Genomic DNA, 13,412 nt, shown 5'->3' on the forward strand with positions numbered 1-13,412 from the left:
GAGTGCAGTGGCGCAATCTCGGCTCACTGCAAGCTCCGCCTCCCGGGATCACGCCATTCTCCTGCCTCAGCCTCTCCGAGTAGCTGGGACTACAGGCGCCCGCCACCACGCCCGGCTTATTTTTTGTATTTTTAGTAGAGACGGGGTTTCACCGTGGTCTCGATCTCCTGACCTCATGATCCGCCCGCCTCGGCCTCCCAAAGTGCTGGGATTACAAGCGTGAGCCACCGCGCCCGGCTATATATATCTATTTTCATCTTTATGAAACATCTCCAAACTATCTATATTATCAGTTCTGCTGGAATCTGAGTTATTCAAATTGATCAGAAGAACACATTTTTGTTTAGAGTCAGGGCTGAGAGCCAAGTCCTGGCTTGCTGCTTCTGCCATGTCCCCATCAGCAGCTTTGGACCTGCAGCCCCAAGTGGCCTTGTCAGTGATCATATTTCAAGTGCCGGGGCTGGCTCAGCAGTGTGGAGGAGGAGGATGACAGCCAACGACTGGCTTCCTAGTCTGAAGCCCCAAAGAACAGTATCACTCCCAACTCCCAGGATACCTGAGCTTTCATGATGTGCCCCACCTGATTCTCTATATCCTTTCCCTAGTGCCTTAAACTCCAGGTACCTACCCACTGTGCATGCACACACACACATGCACACACACACCCACACACACACACACATGTGCACCCCTTGTCTCCTTTCTTGTGAACCCCAGTGAGGTCTTCTTTTCTGAAACAGGGTCTCACTCTGTCACCCAGGCTAGAGTGCAGTGGCACAAAAATGGCTCAGTGCAGCCTCGATCTCCCAGGCTCAAGCAATTCTCTCACTTCAGCCTCCAGAATATCTGGGGTCACAGGTGTGCACCACTACACTTGGATAACTTATTTTTTTAGAGATGGGGTCTCACTATGTTGCCCAGGCTGGTCTCCAACTCTTGGGCTCAAGCGATCCTCCCACCTCAGCCTCTCAAAGTGCCGGAATCACAGGCGTAAACCACCATGCCCACAGCACACATTTTATACTGATATTGCTCACTCGAAAGTCCATCTTCCCCTCTATTCATTCTTTCATTCGTTCATTCATTCATTCATTCATTCATTCTCATTTGGTCATTCAACAAATGCATTTTTTTTTTTTTTTGAGACAGAGTCTCACTCTGTTGCCAGACTGGAGTCCAGTGGTGCGATCTCGGCTCACTGCAACCTCCGACTCCCTGGTTCAAGTGATTCTCCTGCCTCAGCCTCCTGAGTAGCTGGGATTACAGGCACGCGCCACCATGTCCAGCTAATTTTTTTGTATTTTTAGTAGAGACAGGGTTTCGCCATGCTGGCCAGGTTGGTCTCGATCTGCTGACCTCGTGATCTGCCTGCCTTGGCCTCCCAAAGTGTTGGGATTACAGGCATGAGCCACTGCGCTCAGCCAACAAATGCATTTATTGTACCTCCTTTGTGCCAGATGCAGTTTGTTGAAAGCAAAGTGCAGCGAGCAAGACATACCCTTCTGGATCTATCCTTGTGGAGCTCACAATCTAGCACAGGAGGCAGACATCAATTAATTGACCACACATATAACTTTATAGTTACAATTGTGAAGGAAAACTACAGGGTAATTTAAGAGGGAGTAAGCAGAAGAAACTAACTGGACTGGAAGAAGAGAGGGGGAAGTCAGGGAAGGTCTCCCTGTGGAAGTGACAAGCAGGTTGATACCTGAAGGATGAATGGATGTTAACCAAATGAAGAGGGAGAACATTCCAGGACAAGGGAATGGGAGGTGGTACTTTCTTTGTTTTGTTTTGTTTCGTTTTGTTTTTGAGACAGGGTTTCACTCTGTCATCCAGGCTGGAGTGCAGTGGTGCAAGCTGGGCTCACTGCAACCTTTACCTCGTGGGTTCAAGCGATCCTCCCCACCTCAGCCCCCCAAGTAGCTGGGACCACAGGTGTGCACCATCACACCCAGCTAAGTTTTTGTATTTGAAGTAGAGACGGGGGTTTCACCATGTTGCCCAGGCTAGTCTTGAACTTTTGAGCTCAAGCAATCCACCCGCCTTGGCCACCCAAAGTGCTGGAATTACAGGCATGAGCCACCACGTCCAGCTTACCTTTTTCTTACCTGTAAAATGGAAGAATATCTAGTGGAATTGATCCTTTTCTCTTTTTAAAAACTTTTTACGGCCAGGCATGGTGGCTCACGCCTGTAATTCCAGCACTTTGGGAGGCCGAGGCGGGTGGATCACTTGAGGTCAGGAGTTCGAGACCAGCCTGGCCAACATGGTAAAACCGTCTCTACTAAAAATACAATTAGCTGGGCATGGTAGTGCAGGTCTGTAATCCCAGCTACTTGGGAGGCTGAGGCAGGAGAATCACTTGAACCCGGGAGGTGGAGGTTGCAGTAAGCCGAGATTGCACCATTGCACTCCAGCCTGGCGACAGAGTGAGACTCCGTCTCAAAAAAAAAAAAAAAAAGAATAAGAAAACCTTTTTACCTGGGAGCACAGACTGAAGTTACCTTGAAAATACACTCCTGGAACTAATCCTTTACAGACATCATTCAATCCTTACAAACCTGAGGTAGTCAGGCATGACTCTGGATATAAAAGTCTTCTAAGAGAGCAAGGTCCCACAGTTGGTTCAGTGATGAAGCTGGGATTCAACCCTAGGCTTGCCTGCAAGGCCTTGAGAGGTTACTCTGTCCCTCCAAATTAAAACCCTGGAGTTGGAAGAGAACTGGCATCAATCTAGCAGCTTATGTTGAGCACCAACTCCGTGGCAGCTCGGCCTGACTTTATCTCAGCCTCCCATCACAACCTCCCTCTCCCTGTGCCAACATATGGTGCATCTGTGCTGGGGACTGACACCAAAACGTTCTTCCTGCTCACTCCCTACTCCTCATCTCCTTTTCCTAGTCAGGCAACTGAACCAAGTGCTTTGGTGCATTATTAAATTTCATCCTCACAACCTTCTGAGGGAGACCCCATTTTGCAGATGAGGACGCTGAGGGCTTACAACTGGTGAGTGGTGGAGAGCAGGGTTTTGTTTTGTTTAGTTTTGAGATGGGGTCTTACTCTGTGGCCCAGGCTGGAGTGCAATGGCACGATCTCGGCTCACTGCAGCCTCCATCTCTCGGGATCATGCGATTCTCCTGCCTCAGCCTCCCGAGTAGCTGGGACCACAGGCATGTGCCACCACGCCCGGCTAATTTTTGTATTTTTAGTAGAGACAGGGTTTCACCATGTTTGTCAGGCTGGTCTCGAACTCCTGACCTCAAATGATCCACCTGCCTCGGCCTCCCAAACTGCTGAGATTACAGGCATGAGCCACCATGCCTAGCCCAGGAGCAGGGTTTAATGAATCCAAACTATAGTCTGGTGATACACAGACAGCAGCAAACTCAACCACCAGTCTGCTGCCTGCCTCTCAGTAGGTCAAGGGATGGGCAGTGTCACCACAAGGGTGACTTTCTGTCTTTCAAAACCTGTCATCTAATGCTTCACTTCTTTACTATTTCAGTACCTTTTTGAAATCTTAAAATACATCGCAAGTTCCCATTCCTTCCTTCAAGATGCACTGATCTAACCCAACTCCCTTCATAGGTGGGGAAACAGGTACTGGCAATTGTACAAGATAGCGAGGGGCCACTGGATCCAGACCCCACAGCTTTCAACTCCCAGGCTCCAAATAAACCCCCCACACACGGCTAACCCCATGTCCATGTCATTTTCCCTTTCTCCAAATCCTAATCCTACCTATCCGAGTAGTTGGGATTACAGGTGCAATAGTTGGGCGCCTGTAATCCCAACTATTTGAGGTCTGTAGAGAAAGCTGGCTATGCCGTTAATTAGACCTTGGCCTTGTCACTTAACCTCCTTGGGCTCTGTTAGCAAACACCCAACCTACTCTGAAGCAGAAGACCGCTTTCTAATGCCCTGAAATGGTTAGAAATGTCCCCGTCTTGTGACTGTCAGTTAATTTTATCAAGTCCCTCTCCTCTGGACTTGAGTATCGTTTTTTGAGACAGGGTCTCACTCTGTCACCCAGGCTGGAGTGCAGTGGCGTGATCATGGCTCACTGTAGCCTCGACCTTCCAGGCTCAGGTGATCCTCCCACTTCAGCCTCCCAGGTAGCTAGGACTACAGGTGCACTCCACCCTGGCCAATTTTTTGTTTTGCCATATTGTGCAGGCTGGTCTCGAACACCTGGGCTCAAGCGATCCACCTGCCTAGGCCCCTCAAAGTGCTGGGATGACAGGCGAGCCACTGCACTCAGCCTTGAGTAACATTTTTAAGTATATTAATATTTACCAACTGCTGTTCACAGTGGCAGCTTTCTTTGAATATGAAGGCATCACTGATGCAATAAGAGAAAATATTTGCAGTCAGGCCGGGGACAGTGGCTCACACTTGTAATCCTAGCACTTTGGGAGGCCAAGGCGGGCGGATTATCTGAGGTCAGGAGTTTGAGATCAGCCTGACCAACATGGCGAAACCCCATCTCTAGTAAAAAAAAAAAAAAATACAAAAATTAGCCGGGCATGGTGGTAGGCGCCTGTAATCCCAACTACTGGGAGGCTGAAGCAGGAGAATTGCTTGAACCCGGGAGGCAGAGGTTGCAGTGAGCCCAGATCATGCCACTGCACTCCAGCCTGGACGACAGAGCGAGACTCTGTCTCAAAAAAAAAAAAAAAAAAAAAAAAAGAAAAGAAAAAGAAAAAAGAAAAAAAATATTTGCAGTCTAGGGGTTCAGGAGATAGGTTCCAAAGATCCTTTTAAAGCTCCTAAGTTCCTTGGTATTCTGGAGCTCACTCTTCACACTTCTGGTGAGCGCCATGCTCTTAGGAATTGCTTTTTTTTTTTTTGAGACAAGAGTCTTGCCGTTGCCCAGGCTAGAGTGCAGTGGGGCGATCTCAGCTCACTACAACCCCTGCCTCCCGCGTCTGAGCAATTCTCCTGCCTCAGCCTCCTCAGTAGCTGGGACTGCAGGCACGCGCCACCGCGCCCATCTAATTTTTGTACTTTTAGTAGAAACGAGGCTTCACCACGTTGGCGAGGCTGGTCTTGAACTCCTGACCTCAGGTGATCCATCTGCCTCGGCCTCCCAAAGTGCTGGGATCACAGCTGTGAGCCACTGTGCCCGGCCGGAATTGCTTTCATCTGAACCTCCTAGTGTGGTTGTAAGGCAGGGACCCCTTTGCTGTGCAATCCCACCATTACCACTTGCACACTTTACGCAGCAGCCCACATCTCCTGCCACCTGCCTTCTCAAGCTATGTCCAGGCAGCACAGGCCCTCTATCGACTGGGCAGGGAGTTACAGCCAAACCCTGTTCTTTCCCTTGTTGCCGCAGTTTCAATCCTAATTCCACTGGTATTTGGAGGAGGAGCTTTGTTCCTTCTCATGTTTTCTACAGAAGAGATCTGCTAAGGCTTGTATATTGGCCTATTCGTTGTTACCACTTAACATGCCACATAATTTGTTTATCATCCAATGAATCCCAAGTACCTAGAACAGTGCCCGACACAAAGGTGGCCAATAATTTGTTAACGCATCTCAGGGAAACTGCAAGGGGTACCGAAGAAGCTGCACTAACCCGGTAAAAGCTCAAACCCACAAGATTTCCACCTTGCACATTCACTCAGCTGTAGCTCTTCAGTAAGTCAGGCAATGGCATTACCTGTTACAATGTCAACAATTAACCTAGATTTTTTTTAAACAAGTGAACTCTCTTGAATCCAGACAGGGGTTGGCAATCTTTTTCCATAAAGAGCAAAGCAGTAAATATTTTAGGCTTTGCAGGCCACATTATCTCTGTGCACAAGGGTGCATTTATATACATAAGTTAGGCATATGGCTGTGAAACAAGAACATTTTATATGGACAGAAATTTGTATTTCAATTTTCAGATGGCATAAAATATTCTTTCAACTATTTAAAAATGTAGGAACCATATAGTTCACAGACTGTACAAAAACAGCCAGCAGATGGCTGGACGCAGTGGCTCAGGCCTGTAATCCCAGCACTTTGGGAGGCAGAGGCGGTGTATCACCTGAGGTCAGGAGGTCCAGACCAGCCTGGCCAACATGGTGAAATCCCATCTCTACTAAAAATAAAATTCTGGGATTGCTGTTTCCCTGCACTAGACGTGAATGGGAGAGTTGATCGATTGTAAAAATCACGTGAGGCCGGGCGTGGTGGCTCATGCCTGTAATCCCAACACTTTGGGAGGCCGAGGCAGGTGGATCTCAAGGTCAGGAGTTTGAGACCAGCCTGGGCAACATGGTGAAACGCCGTCTTTACTAAAAATACAAAAATTAGCTGGGTGTGGTGGGGGGCGCCTGTAATCTCAGCTACTCAGGAGGCTGAGGCAAGAGAACTGCTTGAACCCGGGAGTCGGAGGTTGCAGTGAGCCAAGATTGTACCACTGCACTCCAGCCTGGGCAACAGAGCCAGACTCCGTCTCAAAATAAATAAATACATAAAAAATAATAAAATAAAATTTACAGAATCAGTCCCTTACACTAAACACACTTCAAGCACATGGTAGCCAGAGAACATTTCTATCATTGCAGAAAGTTCTACTGGATAGTGTTGTTATTAGATTTGGCAGGGAAGGGAGAATTCAGTACTTGACAAACCACAATACAACAGCAATTAAAACGAAAGGCCTCACATATTTATTACTGAACCCAGCCAACCAACATGTTCATAACAGATTCAGAGAGGAAAACACGTCGAAATCTCCAGCTAGTGGTGACATTTTCAGCTTGATATGGTAACATGATCGTGACCTTCAGACAGCATAAATATGTGTGCCATCTCATGTGCAATTCCTTACAGACCCAGCTTGGTTCTTCTCCAATGTCTCCTTTTGGAGTTGTACCTACACAGAAAAAAATGTCAAGTTACAAAGGCAGTCTGACAGCAATGTAGCTGTTCCCATTCACATAACCTTTTAGGTACCACAAAATACAAAGGGTACTGCTTTTCTCTCCTTTAACAAGTTTGGAGTTCTTTCTGGAGAGTAAAAAAAATGATTCCCTATGTGTTTAAAAACTAGCCAAGTCAAGTTTTATCCTCTCAAAATAATTTCAAGGCTAGGCTCTTAACTGGGATCAGAGCAGTGGCGAAGCCCATTCTCTCCAAGTTTACCTGCACCCGCTTTTGATTCAATGGACCTGGAGGTACACATACTCTGAACCCCCTCATAATGGGTCACAAACACATAAAAGCTCCCGCATGATATTTTTTTTGAGACAGAGTCGCCCCCCGCAACCCCCACCACACCACCCAGCTAATTTTTGTGTTTTTAGTAGAGGCGGGGTTTCACCATGTTGGCCAGGCTGGTCTCGAACTCCTGACTTCGAGATCCACCCGCCTCGGCCTCCCAAAGAGTTCAGATTACAGGCATGAGCCACTGCACCTGGCCTCGCATGACCTTTACAATCGATCAACTACTCCATTCACCTCTAGTGCAGGGAAACAGCAATCCCAGAATTGTCCATGTCAATCTGTCATGATTTTACCCTCATAAAGGCAAAATCAAAAATGATTAACACGGCTTTCTTTCAGCAGGATAATGGCAGTACTTCCACAAAATGAAGCACTGTAATTGCAACCTGCTTTCAAAGACATTTTTAACGCTGGAAGACAGATAAGACAATGAAAATCATTCCATTGGGTCAATTATCTGGGTCAAGGGTATATAATCTTACATACAAAATACCTTCCCAATTCTAGGAGACCACAGAGTTTAAGAGCAGGTTATTTATTGAACTAGGCATTGAGTTTTACATACATTTTTCTTTTTTTGAGACAGGGTCACACTGTTGCCCAGGCTGCAATGCAGTGGCCGGATCACAGCTCACTGCAGCCTGTGAACTCCTGGGCTCAAGTGATCCTCCCACTTCAGCCTCCTAAATAGTTAGGACTACAAGCATGTGCCACCAAATCCAGCTAATTTATTTTTTTGGTAAAGATGGACGGGGGTGGTCTCCCTATGTTGCCCAGGCTGGTCTCAAATTCCTGGCCTCAAGCAATCCTCCTGCGTTGGCCTCTCCCAAAGTGCTGGGATTATAGGTATGAAGCACTGTGCCTGGTTTATATATACTTCTTTCACTCTTCACAAGCAGGTCCCACCATCAGGCAGGACACAGAGAAACCCACGATCAAGTAGATGTATCAAATAATAAAGGACAGTGTCTAGCATCCAGTAAACAAATGGTAAGCAATTAACTAGCCCATAACATTACAATGGGTGGCAATTTTCACATCTAACTGGCTAAATGAACCAAGGAAATAGGCCCTCAACGTTAGCCCTAAGAAGCCACACTTTTAAGTCTTCTTAGCAAACCAATCCCACTAGCTTTGCCATACAAGTCGAATCAAGTTCTGGCTGGGCGCGGTGGCTCATGCCTGTAATCCCAGCATGTTGGGAGGCCGAGGCGGGTGGATCACGAGGTCAGGAGTTCATGACCAGTCTGGCCAAGATGGTGAAACCCCGTCTCTAGTAAAAATACAAAAATTAGCCAGGTGTGGTGGCAGGCACCTGTAATGCCAGCTACGTGGGAGGCTGAGGCAAGAGAATCGCTTGAACTCAGGAGGCAGAGGTTGCGGTGAGCCAAGATCACACCATTGCACTCCAGCCTGGGCAATGAGAGCAAAACTCCGTCTCAAAAAAAAAAAAAAAAAAAAGTGCTTTGACTAGCCTGGGCAACGTGGCGAAACCCCATCTCCACAACAGGTACACAAATTAGCCAGGCATGGTGGTGAACACCTGTAGTCCCAGCTACTCAGGAGGAGGCTGAGGTGGGAGGGTTGCACCACTGCACTCAGCCTGGGTGAGAGAGCGACTGCTGAACCTTGGGCAACTCTCGCTGATTCTTGCTTATTTTTCCTCCCTTCAAAACCTGTCTCAAGGCCCATCAGGTCCAAAGAGCGATGGGCTGAAAAAGCCATGCAGGAGACTGAGTTTCAGGCCTAGCTTTCCCTGGAGTTAGTCTAGATGACCTTGGAGGTCCTTCATAGCAATTCTAGTAATGTTTTTCCTTTGAGATCAACTACTTCTGCAGTAGAGGACAGTTTTCCAAGCTTTTCTAGTCTCTTTTTAGAAAAGAGAAACATCTAAAAAACTGGGCTAGGTGTGATGGCTCACGCCTGTAATCTCTGCACTTTGGTAGGGTGAGACAGGAGGATTGCTTGAGCTCAGGAGTTCAAGACCAGCCTGGGCAACACAGAGAGACCCCATCTCTACAAAAAATTTAAAAAATTAGCCAGGTGTGGTGGCGTGTGCCTGTAGTCCCAGCTACTCAGAGAGATGAGGTGGGAGGGTCACTCCAGCCTGGTAGGTAGAGGCTGCGGTGATGGTGTCAACGCAGCATGTAAAACAGAACAAGATCCTGTCTCAAAAAACAAAAACAAAGGCCAGGCACAATGGCTTATGCCTGTAATCCCAGCACTTTGGGAAGCCAAGAGGGGCAGATCACTTGAGCTCAGGAGTTTGAGACCAGCCTGGCCAATATAGTGAAATCCCATCTCTACTAAAAATACAAAACTTAGCTGGGCGTGGTGACACATGCCTGTAGTCCCAGCTACTCTGAAGGCTGAGGCATAAGAATCACTTGAACCTGGGAGGCAGAGGTTGCAGTGAGCCGAGATTGTGCCACTGCACTCCAGCCTGGGCAAGAGCGAGACTCCGTCTCAAAAAATAAAAAACAAAATACAAAAACAAAAAGCCTAAAAATACTGACTGGGTCTTCCCCACCAGGATGTGTATAAGACAGCCTTCCACCTTATGACCTAGCTCAGACTGAAGATGACCAGGAAATTAACAAGTATTGGAGAATTATCTGCCCATAAGCCCAGATGTGGGCTGGATGCAGTGCAGAAACAAAGGAAGTATGTTTTTAAAAAGGAATTTGAGAATGCTGTCAGAGGGTGGATTGGATTGCATGCAATTTTAATCATGTATTTATACTCAAAAAGTAACCCTGGCCAGGCACAGTGGCTCCTACATTTAGCAAAATACAAGCAGTATGATGGAGGTCTTACCTGATTTTATTTCCAGTTTTCATCCGAATCCACTGGGGAATGGGACGATTTTGCTTTTGTTTCTTGGCCAGGAATCGCTTAATCCTGAAAGTCTTGTGAGAAGACTGGGAAGAAAATGCAATCAATTTAGACAATGATATTAGAGCCTGCCCGAATGATTCAAAGTCAAGAACTCCTTCAAACCAACATTTGAGTGCTTAACACATACCCCAGCCCCAAAATCTTCTCAATGCTAAGCCATCAAGCCAAGCAAGTCTCTGACCCTCACAACTTCTCTGGGGGCAGATACCAGTTTTCCATCGTTCAAATAAAGTTAGTGGAATCAGGAGGTTAAGAAACATGCACAAAATCAGAGCATCAATGTGCAGAACCAGGATTCAAACCCAGGTCCTTTCTGCTCCACAGCCAGAGGCTACCTTGCAATTTACCCTGCGGTCCCCCAAGGACTCAGACGACCACATTGGGAATGGCTAAGGAATCTGACTTCCTGGGAAGAACACAGCTTTGAGTCAAACAGAACCACCTACCTATCATTTGCAAGTCAACGAATCTCAGTGCTCTACTTTGTAAAACAGGGGTACATACTTTTCAAGTGTCATTGGGAGGGTAATTAAGACTTAGGGAAAGTCCCTGACATTCAGAAGATCTAACCTACTCACCATTTCGGTATTAATCCTAACTCTATCCCTACTGCTAAATTTCACTGCCTAAAAAAATAAACTTTTAAATTTAAAAATAAATGAAATGTCACTTTTCCAAGGATGACTGTCTCAATTTCTAGTTGCATCTTTTGGCATTCATCTAAGGCCAACCCCAATACTCCCCCAAATCTACAGAATAATCTTGCAAAATGGGCACGGATGCAGGTTTAATGCCTGGCCAACCTGGACGAACATACCCTTGCATAATAATGGGAGCCAACACAAAGAAGGCAAAGATTACACCCCGCCCCCCATCCACAGTAGCAGTTGTAAATTTTGTCAAGTAATAAACTACTACTTGACAAGTAATAAAATACCAGTTCTTATCGCCTCCATATCTAGAAATCAACATTTTACATTTCCCAGTAAAGAGTGACTGGTTCGCTGCTGCCATTTACTAAGAAGGCCAGAATGACACACAGGTTCACAAAACACCCCTTGTTCTAGGCGCTTCCACGGGGTGACGCTCAAGTCTCTGAATAAACGTCCTCTAAACAAAAGTCCTGGGATCTAAAAATGTGGTTCGCTTCTCCACGCCAAGCTAAACCCTTTTAGAAAACCAGTAGCCCACATTACCCTCCTGATTACCCTCCACGTTGCGCATGCCACGGGCAGCCCACAGTCAGGCCACGATTTCGGGGTGGACTCTGGTTCTGGAGGCTGCCACCTCCCACCCCCCGCCTCCAGAACCAGAGTTCGCTACAAACGAAGGGAAACCGGAATTCCTGCCCGACTCGGCAGCGGCCGGGCAAAGAGCGAGCCCCCTTGGATCCGCGGCCGCAGCGCAGCCCGTCTCTCTCCAGGTTGCTCGCTGGCTCACTAGCTTCCCTCCAGGCCACGAAAGACAACAGTGGCCGAACTGGATCTTTGCTTGAAAAAGCCTTTAAAAGGCTCCCGCCCCTCGACGCTCCGCGGGGTCCAGGCATTTCGTGGCAGCGGCCTCGGGTTTTGGGAAGCCACCCTGGGGCCGATGGGGGCCGATGGACTTACCATGGCGAGAAGCGGAGTCAAGAACACACCACGATGGCGGAGAAAGGAAGAGAGGGGGGAAGGTGGCGGAAGAACGAGATTAGAAAGCGCCTCTGATGGGCGGAGCTTAGGAGGTGACGCTATGCACCGACCGCCTCTTCTAGTGCCTTCTCTGCCTACCGGTGTGCTCTCGTGGCGCCGTGGGAAAGCGCGCTGGTTCCTGCCAAATGCAGTTAGCTTTGCTACGCTTCCCTAAGTGGGTTCCCCCAGGGGCCCGGCAGTGTGCTAGGAGCACCCTGCTTCGTAAGTAAGGTAGACAGCCCGTGATAAATGCCAAAGTAGAAGCTCCTTCGAAAACCTAAGGAGCCGATTGGGCGGGACTAACCCTAAGGGAGGGCAGGGGAAGCGACCGTCACCTCCGGGCGCCGGGGACTGGGAACGCCGGGTCGGAGCTGGGTAGGCGGAGAGTAAGTGCCATTTTCCCAGAGGGCTACGAGTCATTTCGGCCTGGCTGGGAAGTGTGGGAAGGGACAGTCGTGTTGGAGGAAGCAGGAGAAGTTGGAGGGGGTTGGACCACGTGGACGCTTATGTAAGCCTAGGGGTTTTCGACTAGGCGAAAGGTTGCCAATCAAAGATTTCAATTCAGAAAGTTAGGGACAGAACCTCTTCCTTGGCTGCTAGGAAGTCCAGCCTGACATTGTAGCCCGCCTTTGGCAAGATGTACAATAACATGCGTTTGGGATGCTAGTGTTCTCCGTTTTCATCCTTTTCCCCATTTAAAAGCAAAAACCTTTCCTTTTTGGTGAGTAAATAAAATAAACATAAAAATAAGCTGGGCGTGGTGGCTCACGCTTGTAATCCCAGCACTTTGGGAGGCCTAGGCGGGCGGATTACATGAAGCCAGGAGTTCGAGACCAGCCTGGCCAACATGATGAAACCCCGTCCCTACTAAAAATACAAAAAAACTAACCAGGCGTGGTGGTGGGTGCCTGTAATCTCAGCTACTCGGGAGGCTGAGACAGGAGAATCGCTTGAACCCGGGAGGCGGAGGTTGCAGTGAGTCTCTCTGTGTCGCCTAGGCTGGAGTGCAAGGTTTTACCTCCACTCACTGCAACCTCCACCTCCCAGGTTCAAGTGATTCTCCTGCCTCAGCCTCCCAAGTGGCTGGGATTACAGGCACATGCTACCATGCCCAGCTAATTTTTGTATTTTTAGTAGAGATGGGTTTCACCATGTTGGCCAGGCTGGTCTCAAACTCCTGACCTCAAGTGATCCACCCGCCTCAGCTTCCCAAAGTCCTGGGATTACAGGCGTGAGCCACCGCACCCAATGTAATTTGCAGACTTCTTTAACAGAATGGCTCTTTGTTTTAAAAGCCATTTTATATAGAAATTTACCCTTGACTATTATCTGTTACACCCTTAATCCAATCTCAGCAAATCCTGTCAGCTGTCTCAAAAATGTTTCTCGAATTCAGTGCTCATTTCCCCCACCGCCGTTCATCTCTGACTTGGATTACTGCAAAATCCTTCAAAGTCTTCCCCCTTCTTCTGGGCCTGCCCCTCTACATTTTCTTCTCAACACAGCAGTCAATGACCCTGTTAAAACCTAAGCCTGATCATGTCACTGTATTTAGTGGCTCCTTTTTTTTATTTTTTTGAGACTAAGTGTTGCTCTGTCACCCAGGCTGGAGCTCAGTGG

At 47.9% G+C, this 13,412-nt stretch overlaps 1 protein-coding gene and 1 non-coding gene across 2 annotated transcripts; both read right to left on the bottom strand.

The window, feature by feature from the left end:
* Positions 1-6,645: 6,645 nt before the first annotated feature.
* On the bottom strand, positions 6,646-11,849 carry RPL39 (ribosomal protein L39). The gene is made up of 3 exons (XM_032757536.2): positions 11,733-11,849; positions 10,042-10,145; positions 6,646-6,874 (listed from the first exon to the last, which is right to left on the bottom strand). Exons 1-3 carry the CDS (start codon positions 11,733-11,735, stop codon positions 6,826-6,828), a joined length of 156 nt encoding a protein of 51 aa, XP_032613427.1. The 5' UTR covers positions 11,736-11,849; the 3' UTR covers positions 6,646-6,825.
* LOC116812346 (small nucleolar RNA SNORA69) lies at positions 7,487-7,617 on the bottom strand. Its single transcript, XR_004370650.1, has one exon. It is a non-coding gene; the product is annotated as a small nucleolar RNA SNORA69 (small nucleolar RNA).
* Positions 11,850-13,412: the final 1,563 nt, after the last annotated feature.

This window comes from Hylobates moloch, unplaced genomic scaffold, assembly GCF_009828535.3.
Source record: "Hylobates moloch isolate HMO894 unplaced genomic scaffold, HMol_V3 SCAFFOLD_7, whole genome shotgun sequence".
In the NCBI taxonomy this organism is placed as follows: domain Eukaryota; kingdom Metazoa; phylum Chordata; class Mammalia; order Primates; family Hylobatidae; genus Hylobates; species Hylobates moloch.

Bases quoted from the DNA above. Each gene is read 5' to 3' on its own strand.
- RPL39 (XM_032757536.2), bottom strand. The intron at 6,875-10,041 runs GTAAGACCTCCA...TTTTCTGTGTAG, and splicing joins AAAACTGGAAATAAAATCAG to GTACAACTCCAAAAGGAGAC.